We start from the raw sequence: 17,647 nt of genomic DNA, 5'->3' as shown, positions 1-17,647 counted from the left end.
GTTCGACACTTGTACAAAATTTTTATACAGTGGAACCGGTACGATCTTCCCGTTGAGGCAATTTCCCTAGGGCAAGTTTGACCAGTTTGACTAAGCTTGAGTTGAGTCAAGCTTGAGTTGGGATTGAGTTTTGATGTTTGACAATATATGGAGATTGCTGGAGCAATCGTCCGATTATGGAGATGGTCAAGGAATTGATCAGGTTGATGAGAAGACAAGTCAAGTGGGTCAGTGTTGACCGGAGACTTGATCAGGTAAGTCCTAACTGGAGTTTAGGCAATGGGAAAGTCCTAACTGGAGGTTAGGTAATAGAGAAGTCAAGTAGGTCAAGGTTGACAGGAGACTTGATTGGGAAAGTCTTAATTGGAGATTAGGTAAAGGTAAGTCTAACAGGAAGGTTGGCAAGAGTGAAAATCCAAATAGGTTAGTGTTGACCAGACTTGATGGTGAAAGTCCTGATAAGTGAGATCAGGCAATTGGAAAGTCCTAGTATGGCTAGGCAAAGGGAAAGTCCTGGTGAGAAGCCAGGCAATTGGAAAGTCCAAGTGTGATCTTGGCAAAAGGAAAGTCCTGGTGAGGAGCCAGACATTTGGAAAGTTCAAGTGTGAACTTGGCACAGGTTGAAAGTCCAAGTGTGATCTTGGCAAAGGAGAAAGCCCTGGTAAGGAGCCAGGCAATTGGGAAGTCCAAGAATGTGGTCTTGGCAAGGTAAGTCCTAGTGTGACTTGGCAAGGAGAACTTGATAACTAGGATAAGGCTGAAGGAAGCTCCTGAAGGCAAGGCATGAAGGATGGGTAGATATCCGAGGGACGCAAGGCTGATGGAGGAGGCTAGAAGGCTAGTTCGAGGTTGATCGAGTGTGGTGTATAATCCGACAACTAGGATGAGGCCGAAGGAAGCTCCTGAAGGTAAGACGTAAAGGATGGGAGATATCCGAGAGACGCAAGGCTGATGGAGGAGGCTAGAAGGCTAGTTCGAGGTTGGTCGAGTGTGGTCAAATGCTAGTCATGAAGACCCAACAGGTCACGGTTGACCGAGAGTTGGGTTGGAGAGTTTGGACTTGAGTTTGAGTCAAGTCCAGGTTGTTCAATCGATCGGGTGATCGATTGAACAAGGCTCCAATCGATCAGTCGATCGATTGGAGTGTGTTGCGAGTGTGGAATGGCTCCAATCGATCGGTCGATCGATTGGGAGCATCACTCGCGAGCACAGAAGGCATCCCAATCGATCGGGCGATCTATTGGGAGTCCCAATCGATCGGGCGATCTATTGGGAGTCCCAATCGATCGGTGGATCTATTGGGACCTGAAGTTCTCGTGCGAGGAGTCGCGAGAACAGCTGGATCGATCGGTCGATCGATCCAGCCATTTCCAGAGAGCACAGAATGGTCTGAATCAATTGGCCAATCGATTCAGATGGTCCCAATCGATTGGTCGATCGATTGGGAATTTGACCGTTGCGCAGGTTGCAGGCGATGGACAGCTGGGATTGTGCAGAGCTGACGTGGCAGTCGATTGGAGCTATTTTGGATCAATTGGAGGCACTGTATATAGCCGTTGTGAAGCGTTTTCTCTGTAGTTCTTTGCGAACTTTCTTGCGCAAGCTTACTGCGATCCACAGCGATTTTCTCCGAGCTTCTCCGCCCGTTCTTGAAGGCTCTTAAGATGCATCCCCAAGGTTCAAGAGGCCACGACAAGCAACAAGTAAGCAAGAAGAAGAGTGTATTGAGTTGTATTTTTTGTTTCTTCTTATTGTATCTATGTTGTGTTGTGTGTGAGTGTTGTACGAGGCTTCTCCGCCTCCAGCTGCGACTGAGAAGGAGGTTTTCATAGTGGAGATAGGTGTGTCGTGTGGATCCTTGGATTAATCACTTCATCTTGAGGTGGATACCAAGTAAACCCTAGGTCTTAGCGTTGTGAGTGTTTTGTTTTGTTTTGTCTTTGTATTCCGCTGCACATTATCAAGACGAAGTAAGAACGAGCAAGTGCGACAAAACGCTATTCACCCCCCCCCTCTAGCGGCCATATCGGTTCCAACACTTCCTAGGGCCAACCAACAAGGGTCACGTTAAGCCTGATATCTGTTCATATCAGGCCCAATGTGGGCCGGTTATCTCCCTATATCAGGCCCAACGTGGACCTGATATGGGAGATATCAGGCCTAATAACAAAAAAAAGAAAAAAAATTTAAAAAAAAAAGAAAGAGATTTTGATTTTTCAAAACCTCTGGTCCACCAATAGGAATGCTGAAAATAATAATGAAAAGCATATTTGGACTCCTTGCAATTTTAGAAATCCACAGGAACTGAAATAGGTGTAATCGGAGCTCTGTAGTTCCATTAGTGGGATTCGATCAAAATCCACTGATGGACCTAGAGAGCTCTGATCGCACCCATTTAAGTTTATGTGGAATTCTAATATTGCAAGGAGTTAAAATATGTCATCTATTATTTATTTTAACTTCTAAAAGATGTTAAAATATAATAATAAATAATCAGCAACATATTCCCAATACGTTTTAGGTTTTTTAAAACCTCTGGTGTACCACTAGGAATGTCGAAAATAATAATGAAGAGCATATTTGGATTGCTTGCAATTTTAGAAATCCAGAGGAACTGAAATGGATGCAATCAGAGCTCTCTAGTTCCATCAGTGAGTTTCGGTCAAAACTCACTAATGGACCTAGAGAGCTCCGATTGCACTCATTTCAGTTTCTATGGAATTATAATATTGTAAGGAGTTAAAATATGTTATCTATTATTTATTTTAGCTTCTATAAGATGTTAAAATATAATAAGAAATAATCAGCAACACATTCCCCAAATGTTTTAGGTTTTTCAAAACCTCTGGTCCACCACTAGGAATGCCGAAAATAATCAAGATCCATTAGTGGGTTTTGACCGAAATCCACTAATGGACCTAGAGAGCTCAGATTGCACCCATTTCAGTTCCTACGGATTTCTAAAATTACAAGGAGTCCAAATATGCTCTTCATTATTATTTTCGACATTCCTAGTGGTGGACCAGAGGTTTTGAAAAACCTAAAATGTAAGGAAAATATTTTGCTGATTATTTCTTATTATATTTTAACATCTTTCATATGTTAAAATAAATAATAAATAGCATATTTTAACTCCTTGCAACATTGGAATTCCACAGAAACTGAAAGGGGTGCAATCGGAGCTCTCTAGGTCCATCAGTGGGTTTTGACCGAAACCCACTAATGGACCTAGAGAGCTCCGATTGCACACATTTCAGTTCCTGTGGATTTCTAAATTTGCAAGGAGTCCAAATATGCTCTTCATTATTATTCTCGACATTCCTAGTGGTGGACCAGAGATTTTGAAAAACCTAAATCTCTCTTTCTTTCTTTTTTTGTTATTAAGCCTGATATCTCCCATATCAGGTCCACGTTGGGCCTAATATGGGGAGATATCAGACCCAAATTGGGCCTGATATGAACAGATATCAAGCCCAACGTGGGCCTGATATCTCTTCATATCAGGCCTAATAACAAAAAAAAAGAAAAAAAAGAAAGAGAGAGAGATTTAGACCTAGAGAGCTCCGATTGCACTGATTTCAGTTTCTATAGATTTTTAATTTTGCAAGGAGTTCAAATATGCTCTCCATTGTTAGTTTTGACATTCTTAGTGGTGGACCAGAGGTTTTGAAAAACCTAAAATGTATAGAGATTGTTTTGCTGATTATTTCTTATTATATTTTAACATCTTTTAGAAGTTGAAATAAATAATAGATAGCATATTTTAACTCCTTGCAATATTAGAAATCCACATAAACTGAAATTGGTGCAATCAGAGCTCTCTAGGTCCATCAGTGGATTTTGACCGAAACCCACTAATGGACCTAGAGAGCTCTGATTGCACCCATTTCAGTTCCTGTGGATTTATAAAATTAAAAGGAGTCCAAATATACTCTTCATTATTATTTTCGACATTCCTAGTGGTAGACTAGAGATTTTGAAAATCCTAAATCTCTCTTTATTTATTTATTTATTATTTTTTTCTTTTTTTTTTGTTATTAGGCCTGATATCTCCCATATCAGGCCCACGTTGGGCCTGATATGGGGAGATATCATGCCTACATTAGGCCTGATATGAAGAGATATCAGGCCCAACGTGGGTCTGATATCTCTTCATATCAGGCCTAATAACAAAAAAAAAAACGGTAGATTTAGGTTTTTCAAAACCTTTGGTCCACCACTAGGAATGTCAAAAATAATAATGGAGAGCATATTTGGACTCCTTGCAATTTTAGAAATCTACAGGAACTAAAATGGGTACAATCGGAGCTCTCTAGGTCCATCAGTGAATTTTGGTCAAAACTCACTGATCGATTTAGAGACCTCAGATTGCAAGCATTTCAGATCCTATAGATTTCTAAAATTGCAAGGAGTCTAAATATGTCCTCCATTATTATTTTCGACATTTCTAGTAGTGGACCAGAGGTGTTGAAAAATCTAAATCTCTTTTTTTCCCCTGTTGTTAGGTCTGATATCTCTCCATATCAGGCCCACATTGGGTCTGATATGGAGAGATATTAGGCTCAACGTGATTTTGATCTCTTATAACATGTTTGAGAAAACAAATATATAAAAAAAATAAAAAACAAAGAGAAAATAAAAAAAGAAAAGAAAAGAAAAGAGTTGATACGTTGCATGTGCATAGTAGGAAAGATAAGAGAGAGAAATGATAAAGAAAAGAAAAAAGAAATCAATTAAATTTGTTAGGAGAGTAGAATAAGAAGAACACGGTAAAAAGATGCGTCATTTAATAAATGCTAAAGTAGTATACTTATTTTGATAAATTTAAAAACTTAAATACATCTTTTGATAAATGGCCGCCATTAGTACCCAAACTTCAATAATATTTTTAAATCATTTTCAAATAACAATCTGATTAGATATTTTGAAAAATGAGATAGGAAATAAGGATGTCAGTGTAAGGGACGTCCTTTGATAAAATAAAATTATAGTGCACCATTTGATAAATTCAAAATTTGGTGTACGTAAATTGCTGAAATTAATATGATTATAGTTAGTTATATAATATTATTTTAAAAAATTATAACCAGACAATTAATGATGGTTTTGATCCATACAGTAGTTGAAATATCGGATAGAGCCGATATATCAAGAGAGCGTTACGATCTATTTATCACTGTTCTTGATTCGATGCCCATGCCAATTGAATTCGTGGCGCAGAGTTAGATGCAGAGGCAGAGAAGAACAGGGAACTTTCCTGTTCCTTTTGAGCTAGGAAATTGCTGGATTGATCTCAGCGGAGGAGAAAGCATAGCGTCTGCATCGGCGCACTCAAAAGCGACGCCATGATCTCGCCAAAAGTTAGAAAGATGAAATCTTTTCTTTCCTGCTCCAACCAGCTCGCGGAATCATGGCAGCGGAGCGTGCTGAGAGAGAGAGAGATCCAGTAGGTGCGTGAAGCTGCGGAGACTGCACTGGGCTATTTGCTGGGAGGTGCGGAATCGGCGGGTTGTAGTGCTGTTAAGGATCATCAGATGAGGGGAGGGACGCCCCTTGCCGTCCCACAAAATGGGGCTTCTTTGCAGGTCTTGGAGGGAGAAGAAGGTCTCCTCTGGTGCGCTACTTCTGCTATGGTTGCTAAGAGGAAGGAGAAAGGAAGGGAGAAGGAAAAGCTGCTGCTTGAGCCGCGTTCGGTGCTGGAAAGCAGGCGGAGCCCTAGCCCGCCGAGTTCCTCCGCCTCGACGCTGTCGTCCTCACTCGTCGTTGGTGGAGGAAGGTCTGCCTCCTCTGACGGATCCGCGATCACCGCCACTCCCTCGGCGGCGGCGGAAGGGGCCTCGAGGGCGGAGAGCACGACAGAGCTTCTGCCAGTACCAGCTTCCCTCGCCGGTGATTTGGAAGGCTTGTTCTGCGAACCGGCCGCCTCAATAGGACAAGACCAAAACTTTCTTGGGTGGATCATCAGCGAGGCTGATGACACCTCCGGCGGCGGTAACTTCGATTCGCTCTGCGTTTTCGAAGGTGCTGACAGTTTTGGTTGCGGGATCCCGAACCCTAATCTTGGCCTTGCTCCTTCAGCCGATATCCTCCCTCTTCTGTTGCCTCCGTTGCCGGCGGAGCTTCATTTGCAAGACGAAAAGCATCTCCTTCCCAATCAGGAGAACCAGGCCCAACCACCACAGCTCTTCCCTTCCTTCTTCCTCCCATTTCATCAGCAGTCGACTACCTACCACCGGGGTCAGCCGTGCAAGCACCTCGCCCCTCCTACACGCAAACGCCCTGCCGTCGATCCCTTCCCTACCTCTCGTGCTCCTGAGCTCCTCTGCCAAAACGTCCCCCATCAAATGGGATTCAGACGACAGCTCGATGCCGCTGGATTCCAGCTTCAACCGCCGTCAGTAAAGCCCAAATTAGCAAGTGGAGACGAGCCGTCCGTGGCAGCTGCGACCCCAGTTCAGCAGCAGCAACGGGCATTGTTCGACCAGCTCTTCGAGGTGGCAGAGTTGATCGTGGCCGGGAACACCTTCAGCGCCCGTGGGATATTGGCGCGGCTCAATCACCAGCTCCCTTCTCCATTGGGGAAACCTCTCTTGCGGTCTGCTTTCTACTTCAAGGAGGCTCTCCACCTCCTCGCCGGCAATTCCCCCCAAGCACCGCCGCCGCCGGTGTCGACACCATTGGATGCGCTGCTCAAGTTCGCCACCTACAAAACCTTCTCCGACGTCTCGCCCATTGCCCAATTCACCAGCCTAACCTGCGTCCAGGCCATCTTGGAGGCACTTGACGGTGCTACCTGCATCCACATCATTGATTTCGACATTGGCATCGGCGTGCAGTGGTCAGCCCTTATGCAGGAGCTAGTTCACCGGTGTTCATCAGCAGTGGCTGCTCCGCCATACCTAAAGATCACTGCTTTTACATCTCCCTGCTCCCATCACCCTCTAGAGCTGCACCTCATTCACCAGAATTTGCTCCAGTTTGCTAGAGGTCTTGGCCTCGTTTTCGAATTCAACATTCTCGACCTTGACCCGTTTGATCCATCAGCGCTCTTAAGAATGCGTCCCACGCCCAATGAGGCAGTCGCCGTGAATCTCCCTGTTGGTTCTTCAATCGACCTGCTTATTCTGGATCTCCTACGCTTTGTGAAGCAGCTTTCCCCAAAGATTTTGGTCTCTGTTGATTATGGATACGATCGCATCGACCTACCTTACGGGCACAATATTCTCAGCTCAATTCGGTCATGCATACTTCTCCTCGATTCAATCGATGCAGCGGGTACCAATCCAGACGCCGCCAACAAGATCGAACGTTTCTTAGTCCGGCCAAGGATTCAAAATGCTGTTTTCCGACACCTTCATTTGTCGAACAAGAAGGCAGTTTCATGGAGGCATCTCTTTAGTTCTGCTGGATTCGTGCCTGTGCAGTTCAGCAACATCACAGAGACACAAGCAGAATGCCTTCTGAAGAGGGTGCTGGTTCAGGGATTCTCCGTCGACCGGAGCCAAACTTCCCTTTCCCTCTGCTGGAAGCGCGGGGAGCTTGCATCAGTATCAGCATGGAAGTGACGAGCTCTTTGCTTCCTTTATTGATCGTAATCGGTATCGAAATATGTTTTAAGGTGTAAATTGTTGTAGTAAGAGCTTCCCATCGTAGCTGAGATTTGTGTTCTAGAAATCAACCCGAATCCAAATCCGTAAAATGAAATGGACGACGACGAGGGCTGACGTGGAGGGCTCACGACGGACTCGCGAAGGCGGTCGGCCAAACCTCTGACCTCCTCCCTCTATAAATACTGTACCCCCCCCCCCCCCCCCCAACCCCAACTTTGTGCGGTCCTCCTCTACCTTCGCCTCCGAAGCCCCAAATTCGCCTCCTCCTCTTCCCACTCGATACGACCACCTCAATTGCTACCTCTGAAGCGAGATCGGTCGGATCTCAGCTTCTCGAAGCGGTCTGAAGATCTGAAGCGCCCACCGATGCCTCCGAGATCGGATCTGTTTTCACCGCTCGGCTAGAGCCCGCTTGGCGTCGGTCGTCGGATAAGGCTCCGCGGCCTCGCGGTTCTGGCTCTCCTCCAGCAAGGAGGCGCTGCTCGGTTCGTATACTCCCTTTGTGGTGCTTCTCGTGGCAGCTATGTTGCACGGAACGCATATTTCTTGAGGGCCTTCGCGCAAGCGTGAGTAGTGCTTATCCTCGATCCCTGAGCTTCGATTTCAGAAATTTCTTAGATGTTTTATTCAGTAGGGTTTACGATTTGCTCTCCATCTTTCCCTGATGTTGCGTCCCGAATTGTGATAAGGGTAACTAGAATTTGGTTCTAGTTGTGAGGATCGTGTAGCGAAATATTCAAATCATTTGTTGTTATAATTCCCTAGTATTCCCTGAGAATTCTTGTTTCCTATTTGGTAAATTTTAGCTATGAGATTGCGGCAGAATGTGCTGATGATGATGACGACGCCAAGGACACACAAAAATGAGTTGAGGAAAGATGTTCTTGATGAGCTTAAAATGCACGACTCAGTAATGCAGGTACTATCTAAAACATTTTTTTTTCCTACCTTCTATCAGATTGAGTTATCTACTTTTTCCCCATTCTGATATACACTGTCAGTTGACAGAGATGAAATTGTATTGTTACATTAAAGGAGAACAAAATAACCCTATATATAAACTTAGATTACTACAAACATACTAACTCAAAGGTTTTGAAATTTTGATGATGCAAATCCTTTGGGTGAAGTAGATAACAATTTCAAAAGAATTTTTTATTGTTTCATTCTGATTTTCAAAATAGACGATTTGATCTTCAAAATAGACGGATTATTTTACTACTTGATCATGTTTGGCGATAATATGGTGGGTTACTTAAAACTTTAACCGTGTACTTAAAACAATATTTGGATCATAATATTCACTAATTACTCTAATTGGGTTATCCGGTTTACTTTCTTTGTTTTGGTACCTCAACTATGTTGTGCATAAAACATATTTCTATGCCAAATTAGGTTAATCTTGATTAGATAGTCGAATGATGATTATTAATGAGATATGAATTAAGTGTTGGTTTAGGGTGCACAGTCACAGGTCTTAGGTACCAAACCATGCCTTTGTTGTGTGTTAAAAATGCCATGGGGTCATGTCTGACCAATATTTATACCTCCTCATTAATACTAAAATATATTTTATAAGTTTCTATATTTTGTTTGTTTTAGTATACATGATACAAGGATTATATTTTGACTTATTTGCAAAATCTGATTCTACATTATCCTAGTGTTGAAAATTGTGTAGATGCTAAGAAGTGTCATTAAGTGTAGAAATGCTTACATATGAAAATGAAGGCAACAAATACCTCTATTGTATAAAACCATATTTTTATTAGGAGGATCGAAGAGAAAATATGGGGGCTTTACCTAGGAGAATTGAGAAGAAAATCCTAACCTCAGGATAAATGCATCTTTGATTCCAAGTGAAAAAGTATGAAAATGGTAATGTTTCCGTAAGGAGAACATTTACACCAAATTTATATGACTATGAGAGCCTTTCTCAATGACTAAGTACTCCATGGGGAACTAATCTATATAGTCTCATTATTATTATCATCAAGCCATGTTTCTTTCTACTATTTGGGTTCTACTGCGTGGATCTTATCCACAAACTCTTACTAAGGTTCCTAACCCTCATAATGTTGGAATCAGAGTACAGACAAAAATGTTTAATATGCCATAAAGTTTAGGTGGCATCCAAATCCAATAACTTTTAGAAATGTGACCGTTGGATTAAAACAACTGATTTAAAATCTAAAACTGGATAAGTGATCACTATTGTACTCATTCCTATCACTTTGACAAGCACACATACTTTTTGATGGGTACACTTTTACATCTGTGAATTGTCTTTCCAGCTTATTCACCGTGCTTTGTTGTAGAGAGCAAAAAATAGTCTCTTATGGTTGTACCAGCTGTTGGCTAGCACATGATGGTGTTGCGACCATAAGATTTGGGGGTCAAATCCCGGCTAGTAGCCGGGTGCTTGTCCTTCTCCATGTGCTATCAACTATCTAAGGCTGGTAGTCATCCGTGATTTATCTCTTTCTTTTTGGGACAGGATGGCGAAGGTGCTGGGTATGCAAATTGCCTGTTGCCACCATGAAATAAGTCAAAATTAGATTGATAAACTAGTAGAGCACATCATATTGGAAGAAAGATGATGAATTCTGGTGCATGCTAGCTTTTCACAGGCTCTAACCCTGCAACATGCATTACTAGTGATGGTTTGTTAAATTATCTTTAGCAGATTGATTAAATTATGCTCATTTTAAATTTTCATTGGAGGTATTGCAACAATTTTTATCTATCATACAGTTCACATTGGCAATTAAATTTCCAGGTTTTATTAGCTGGACAGGCGATGACAGTTCAAAATTCCCTTTTCTTCCTTTGGAACTTGCTATGAGTTTGTTTATTAGTTGAATGTTTAGATCTTACCGTCGATACACTTGTTTTTTTTTTTTTTTTGAAGTAAAATAAAATTCCCATTGTTCATCAAAATATGGGAAATGACGATATAAAGATCATAAATTATTGTATGGTCGGATAGTTACTGTGAATAATATATTGGTTAGGTTTAGACTTGCTCCTCTTTTGAATATGTATCTTAGTACTTATTTACATTATTGATGGTACACCACATAATTATCTGGGTATCTGTGTATATGAAGCCATCTGAGAGAACCAGTTATGCAGAATTAGGGAATTGATCCCTCCAAACTCTAAAGAGATAATTCCATTGGAGGGGGGAGGGCTTTATGCATTCTTGGGTAAAGAGCTCCAACATACTGAAAACTGAAGGAATGGTATTCCGTACAAGAAGTGGATGACACTTGTTCCTCCACAAGTTTTTAGGTATTTGGATACCTACAGGCAATCATCAATTGTTTTTTAATTTCGTCCATAATTTAACACTAGATTATTGTTGGTCCAAACCCGTACCAGATAAACTTATTTGTAGTGCTTACTTTTGCGTTTCTCTTTTCTATTGTCTAGGAATATGCCACGCAAATAGAAGATTTACTTGATAATATGAGGGGGCGTTTGGTTTAGGAGAATAGGAATGGGAATCATTGATTGTCATTGTTAATGTTTGGATTATAGGAATAGGAATATAAATAAGGGAATGAATCCTTGAAATTGGGTAATAACTCATTCCCATGTATCTTCCCTTCAATGAGTCATTACCCTATTTTCATCAATCAAAATATTCCCTTATTCCAAAAATACCCTTAACCTAAAACTAAAATTTTCTCCCTTAATATCAAATATCAAAATTTATTTATTTATTTTTTTCTTTCATATTACTTCTCTCTCCTTATTCTCTCTCATCATATTTTCTGTCTCATCATTTTATCACACACTTTCTCTCTCCTATCACACACTCTTTTTCTCATTAAACTATCTCTCTCCTCAATCTCTTCCATTGCACTCTCTTCCTTCTTTTTTTCTCATCACACTTTCTCTCTCATCATACTTTCTCTCTCCTCAATCTCTCCCATCACACTTCCTTTTTTCTGATTACACTTTTGCTCTCATCACACTTTCTCTCTTTTCAATCTCTCTTGTCACACTCCTTCCTTTTTTTCCTCAACATACTTTCTCTCTTATCATACGTTCTCCCTCATCATACTTTCTCTCTCCTCAATCTCTCTCATCACACTCAATGTTCTCTTTTTTTCATCACACTTTCTCTCTTATCATATTTTATCTCTCACCATACTTTCTCTCTCATCACACTCTCTTTCCTCATTTTTTTCTCATTACATTTTCTCTCTCTTCAACCTCTCTCATCGTACTTTCTCTCATATCATATTTTCTCTCTCATCTTCTCTCATCATGCTCTCTCCTATTACACTCTCTTTTTGTCATTTTCTCTTATCATACTTTTTCTCTCTTCATTCTTTCACATCACACTTTTTCTCTCTTCATTCTTTCTCATCACACTTTCTCTCTCATCATTCTCTTTCATTCATCTTTCTATCACATCTAATTTTTTCTCTTATTTTTTTAAGGGTAAAAAAGGAAATTTTGATTAATTCCGATAGAAAATATGCAACTAACCAAACATTACTTTTAAGAGTGATATCAATGCTCATACCCATTTTCATTCCATAATACAATGATTCTCATTTCGATTTCTATTCCTAGGAAAGAACCAAACGTCCCTGAGTGTTTCATTGACTGGTGGAGAGCTAGAAATAATAGAAAAGCTTTACCTCCAAGCTTTTGCTACAATTGAAGTTGAGTTATGTAATTCCCAGTCTATTATTGCCCAACTGGTGGTAGTTCTGTTCACCAAAATGCTTGATAAGGAAACTCAACTGGTTATATTTTCTGATTTTGACTTGACATGCACTGGGCTTGATTCCTGTGACATGAAATCCTAACTGCATCCAAAGTTGTTCAGATTGACACTCTGATTCTTTGGCGAAGATCACGATCAATTGCGAGGAACTCTTGGACATACTTTCAGAGCAGTATGCAGAGTATGAGCTGTGCTTTGAAAACTTGCTTTCAACGGACGAAGGTTACTTTTTTATGCAAATTAGTTAAGAGTTGATTAGAAATAACAAATGTTTCTTCAGTGGGGATATGCTGTCGCAAACTAATACTCGCACCATCTTGTTGCTCAGCTGAAACATTTGATCATGGAAGCCTATGTAAAGGAATTGTGAACCTCTCTGATTTTGAAAAAAAAAAAGGAGAGTAAATTCTATCTTGAAGACATCAAAAGGACTGGTGGTGCGATTGATCCAACAATATGATGCAAATATTTTTTCCGTGATAAAGGAAAACTTTGATGCTGATTTCATTATGCTGTACCTTGGTGAGATAAAGAAGCAAAGGGAGGCTGTAGGGGAAGATTAAAACCCATGGAAAGGTTTACCAGGTGTTCTCTACACTGCATCTGGCTGTTCTGCTACCAGCATTTCTCAATTTATTCCGGTGGTTGTCCATAGGCATTGCTCGTATAATTCACATGATAGGCGGTTGATTGTAGTTCCGTTATCCTGTACATTTGGAATAAAAAACGTGCAAAATCACTCATTTCAGTTTTGGGTGTTTTTAGCCAAGAAGGTGAGAGAATACACGCAGGAAGAAATGTGTGTCCCGCTTGGCAAGCTAGAAACTGAACCATTACCATTCCAAGATTCATCCGTATCGGTGAATCATCATCCCCAGTGCATTAAACACGCTCATAGATAGATATATTGCTATAGTTTGCCAATCATGTCAGAACTCGGCGTCGATAATTGATGGGTGCCATTTAAGATGTGAGATTGAGATTCTTTGCCGCGGGCAAGGTGCAGTTGCAGGTGCAGTAGCCATCGGATAAAACCACGGGCTGCAGGTCACACACCACTCTCTGCTCGCCTCCCGTGATATTAGACACCAGAAGTTGGACCATCATAAAGGTAATAAAAACTTGGCTTCACCTTTTTTTTCTAAGCGGTCCAAGACAAAACAAAGAGTCGGTGATCAACCACAACTTGATCAACTTCAATGACTATATTCAACTATTTTCTGCTGGGATATCTCCATTTGACAGAGAGAGGAACTATTTTTTTCTTTCCTTGTTATCTTTTCGGTGCTGTGAATGGCAAGCTCGATGACTCCAAAAATTAACGAATGATTCCTGATTTCTTATCTTATCGCCAGAGGATGCAGATACGTAGCTTCCCTCACCCGTCTCAATCCGCGCCCAGCGGATAATAAAGCCAGATCATTTCCCTTCCTTTCGCCGTCCTTCTCCCCCACCCTCGCTGTCTCTCTCGCCCACTTCACGTGCGGCGGTTGAGTGCGAGTAGAAGGCGCTTCCGCCGGAGGTTTTACTTTTTAGCGTGCGGCGAAAGCGAGAAGAAGGGGATATGGTCGGCGGCGGCCGTTTGTTCTTGGATCTGGATTCTTTTGTGCGGCGCTCGGTGTGTGCTTTTTAGATTTTCGGACGCGGATGCCGATGGTTGGAGCACTGGAGATCGCAGTCCGCAGGGGAATGCAGCGTTCCGTGGTGGGTGATTTCGGCTTTCGGTTTTTGTGTTTCCGATTTAACATGTTGATGATCGTTGAGCTCGGTGACTCCACTGGAAGTGTTCTTGATTCTCCTGGAGTCTATTGGCGGTTCTCCGCCTTTGATCGCAGCTTTTTCACTGAGAAATTCCAGTAGCTTTGTATTGTTTCAGATAGCTTTAAAGTATTATTTCTTTTTGTTTCTTCTCTTTGCATGTGCTTTCTTTCTTCCTCATCCTTTTTCTTTCATATTGTCTCATCCTTCTTAGGGATGATAATTCCGGTTAACTGGGATCTGGACACAAGCTTTTGCCATTAATGTCGGACATTCATTTCTTGCAGCTGCTAGAGGCTATTCCAATACCATAAAGAGGTCGATACATCCTGTTGTGGAGGATATGGGGAAACAAGTAAGCACTTACATTTATGTGAAGATAGTTACTCTTTTTTTTTCTGGTCTAATTTGCATCTAAACACAGATAACAAATGAACAAAGGAGTAGTTGTCCCGATGAAATATCTGGCAGAACTCCGATGAAGATGCTAATATCACAGGAAATGTGTGGTGGCACAGAGTCTACAAAGAAGCCACCAAGTGTTATTGCGAGATTAATGGGTCTTGATTCTATACCAGTGCAGAAATGGGAGACAAGCAAGGAGAAAGTAAGAAACAATAGCTATCTTAGCAATGGTTTGGCCGATGAGCTACATCAATGCAAACACAACCACAAGGAGTATTTTGATGTATATGAAGTAGAACAACCGACGAAGGATATTTGGATCGATGAGCAATCTGTGCGGAAGGCAAGATTAGTTGAGAATTCACATAAGATAAGAACAGTCCTTGTTCGGGAGAAGTTTCTTGAAGCTAAACGCTTGGCTACTGATGGCAAGTTTCTTGATTCTCAGGAGTTCCAAGATGCAGTTAAAGTTCTAAACTCAAACAGAGATTTGTTTATTAAATTCCTGGAAGAATCCAACTCAGTGTTCACAAAACAACCCTTGAAGCCACAGAGCCTCTCTCTGCCTTCTCAGACAACTCCTATAACTGTGCTGAAACCTTCCAATACCATGGACAGTAAAGGAAACCAGTCCATGGGAAAACAGCTTTTATCTGATTCTGATGCAAATATAGGAAAGGTAAGTAGGCGTTATTGGGGCACTGGTTTCTGTGAGCCAAAGCATGATGCCTTATCTCAACGAACAAGAATAGTCATCCTAAAGCCCAGCAATTTACATACATTGCAAGGCACACATAACTCTAGTCGAGATCTGATCGCTGCTGATGAATTGGTAAGTTCAAGAAAAGAACTCGAGGAGGTAAGTGAGGAGGAGGAAGAAAGCGTATCTAGCATCAGAAAAGATGAAGCTTTGTCTATGTCAGTATTATCAACTGGATACATTGGTGATGAGAGCTCATTCAATAGGTCAGATTGTGTGTATTTGGAAGATGAGGTTGGCAGTACAAATGAATATGATGCTACATCTTCAGCTACAGAGTATTCATGGGATTACATCAATAAAATTAGTAGTCCACTCTCGACATCATCCTTTAATCAAACATCACCTTCTCCTGAATCATCAGTTATTGTAGAAGCCAAGAAAAGGCTTTCAGAAAGGCTATCAGCTTCTGTCGCATCCAATGTTCATCTTCGAGAACTTAGACATTTAAGAACCACAAGCACCTTACGAGAGATGCTTTCCATTCCCGAGTCAACGAAGCAAGGAAGAATTGAGGAGGACCTTACTCATTCTAATAAACCATTTGATGCAGAAGATATCCTGAATGCACCCTCAGCATCATTACCTACATTTGAAGAAACTTCCCAGCAGAATTCGTTGAGATCTTCTTTGGCTCATGGAATTGACGATTTTAATGTCGGGCTCTCTGGGTCTTTAATGGTCGAACCCACTGTTCGAACAGTGGTTCCCAAGTCAAATAACAGGAAGTTATCATTCAAGGACAAGATCTCAAGTTTTTTCTTCTCCGGAAGCAAAAATTCTAGCAGAGACGAGCTTTCTAGAGCTGCCTCAGTCCCTGACGTGATATCATCCTTCAGTGATACTTTTGTATCACCACATGGTAGATCAACTGAAATGTTGATGCTTTCTGAGGTAAGACATTTCTCCTCCATGTTTTATACAAATGTATTTCATTTGGAAAGCCTTTCACTTCTTTGTTCTTAGCTGAAATATATTAAGCTGCCACTTTGTCATATTCCTTATCCTTGATACACCTTGATTACTTTCTGGCTCCAATATTCTTTCTTATCTGTAATTTATTAAATATTTACCAAATCTTTTTATTTTACTCCTGAAATCTGGTGGCATGATCTGCAGGGTGTTCCCAAAGAAAAATCCAGAAAGTTAACTGACTTCCAGGATAAATCTGGCCATAATTCAGCTTCAGAAGACATGCTACTCGATGCAGAGAATAGTTTGTCAGAGTCTTTTGGAGGGACCATTGCTGCACGTCCACGTAAGAATTGCATAACTAGTTATGATTCTAGTGGCGTATAGTGCCTAGTTCTAATTCTAGTCCCGCACATACTCTATCGATAACCTGCCAATCTAATTCATCAGCAGTGTGTAGGTCTCCACTAATCAAATCCGTTCGCTCCTCCTACTTGGACTTGGCATCAACAAAACCTTCCAATCCTTTTATGGTTTTCACCAAGGCAGATGAAGAGTATGAGCAGTTTGCGTTCCTCCAGAAACTGCTATCTTCTTCCGGAATGAACAGCATTAACCAAATGCTGTACAGCGGGTGGTATTCACTCGATAGCCCTTTGAATCCATCTCTACTGCACGAGTCCCTTCACATGGAAGACGGGAAAGAGAAATCCCAGACGATACTCTCGAGCCGGAGGCTGTTGTTCGACTCCATAAACACAGCATTGTTAGACATCTGCCAGTCTGCATTGCACGCCGCATATCCATGGACCCAAAGGCCAGTTCACAAACCCAGAAAAGAACACCATGACGGTGATGCCGCAGTGGCAGAGCAAGTCTGGGCGATCGTTAGAAAAGGGTCGAATGGCGACAAGTGGATATCAAAGGAGCCCTGTTATAATAGCAATATGTTGACAAAAGGCGACTACTGTTATAATAGCAATATGATAGATAGATTGGTGAAGGAAGAGGTCGCAGGGAGTCAAGGAGATGCAACAAGGTGGCTGGAGGTGTGTGAATTCAGCAAGGAGATTGGTGGGAAGGTGTTGGAGGAGTTGGTCGAAGAATTACTTTCTGAATTATCCCATAGTTGAAGGTTGTCATCATCCGGCCCTGTAATATGATTGTATTATCAGATAATTGGTGCTAATCCATTAATGAGAACTATGTTTTTTGTATTATGATATCTTTGGATGGGAACCAGATTAGAGCCATTAAATAAAGAGAGATTCTCTGATGAACTTGTGGCAGTTAACATTTCAGGGGAAGGAAGAGGACAAGGAGGTGGAAACAAAGCTCGTCGTAGCAACTGGTATTAGCTAAGATCTGGCATGAGCCAGTGTATTGTTATTTCGTTGCAGGATCAACAGTTCACGTTTTTTTGTATTGGAAGCATGTGGAAAATATATAGAGGTA

At 41.4% G+C, this 17,647-nt stretch overlaps 2 protein-coding genes across 5 annotated transcripts; both read left to right on the top strand.

Moving 5' to 3' along the window:
• The first annotated feature begins 5,177 nt into the window (after window positions 1-5,177).
• On the top strand, window positions 5,178-7,657 carry LOC121992079 (scarecrow-like protein 6). The gene has a single exon (XM_042546218.1). It carries the CDS (start codon window positions 5,535-5,537, stop codon window positions 7,563-7,565), a length of 2,031 nt encoding a protein of 676 aa, XP_042402152.1. The 5' UTR covers window positions 5,178-5,534; the 3' UTR covers window positions 7,566-7,657.
• Window positions 7,658-7,814: 157 nt separating this feature from the next.
• LOC121992078 lies at window positions 7,815-17,412 on the top strand. 4 transcript variants are annotated; one of them, XM_042546217.1, is made up of 6 exons: window positions 7,815-8,176; window positions 8,417-8,529; window positions 14,403-14,470; window positions 14,540-16,174; window positions 16,400-16,538; window positions 16,646-17,412. In XM_042546217.1, exons 3-6 carry the CDS (start codon window positions 14,459-14,461, stop codon window positions 17,323-17,325), a joined length of 2,466 nt encoding a protein of 821 aa, XP_042402151.1. In that variant the 5' UTR covers window positions 7,815-8,176; window positions 8,417-8,529; window positions 14,403-14,458; the 3' UTR covers window positions 17,326-17,412. The 4 variants fall into 4 exon arrangements, with proteins under 4 accessions (XP_042402151.1, XP_042402150.1, XP_042402149.1 ...); XM_042546216.1 differs by having other exon boundaries at window positions 7,816-8,176; window positions 14,330-14,470; XM_042546215.1 differs by lacking the exons at window positions 7,815-8,176; window positions 8,417-8,529 and adding an exon at window positions 13,713-14,061.
• Window positions 17,413-17,647: the final 235 nt, after the last annotated feature.

This window comes from Zingiber officinale, chromosome 6B (genome assembly GCF_018446385.1).
Source record: "Zingiber officinale cultivar Zhangliang chromosome 6B, Zo_v1.1, whole genome shotgun sequence".
Lineage (NCBI taxonomy): Eukaryota > Viridiplantae > Streptophyta > Magnoliopsida > Zingiberales > Zingiberaceae > Zingiber > Zingiber officinale.
The sequence above is the reverse complement of the archived record's forward strand: the minus strand, read 5'-3'. Positions and strand labels throughout refer to the sequence as shown.

Coding starts and splice junctions, on each gene's coding strand:
- LOC121992078 (XM_042546217.1), top strand. Junction 16,175..16,399: donor AAATGTTGATGCTTTCTGAG/GTAAGACATTTC, acceptor CATGATCTGCAG/GGTGTTCCCAAAGAAAAATC. Junction 16,539..16,645: donor GACCATTGCTGCACGTCCAC/GTAAGAATTGCA, acceptor ATTCATCAGCAG/TGTGTAGGTCTCCACTAATC.
- LOC121992079 (XM_042546218.1), top strand. CDS start 5,535: ATGAGGGGAGGGACGCCCCTTGCCGTCCCACAAAATGGGGCTTCTTTG.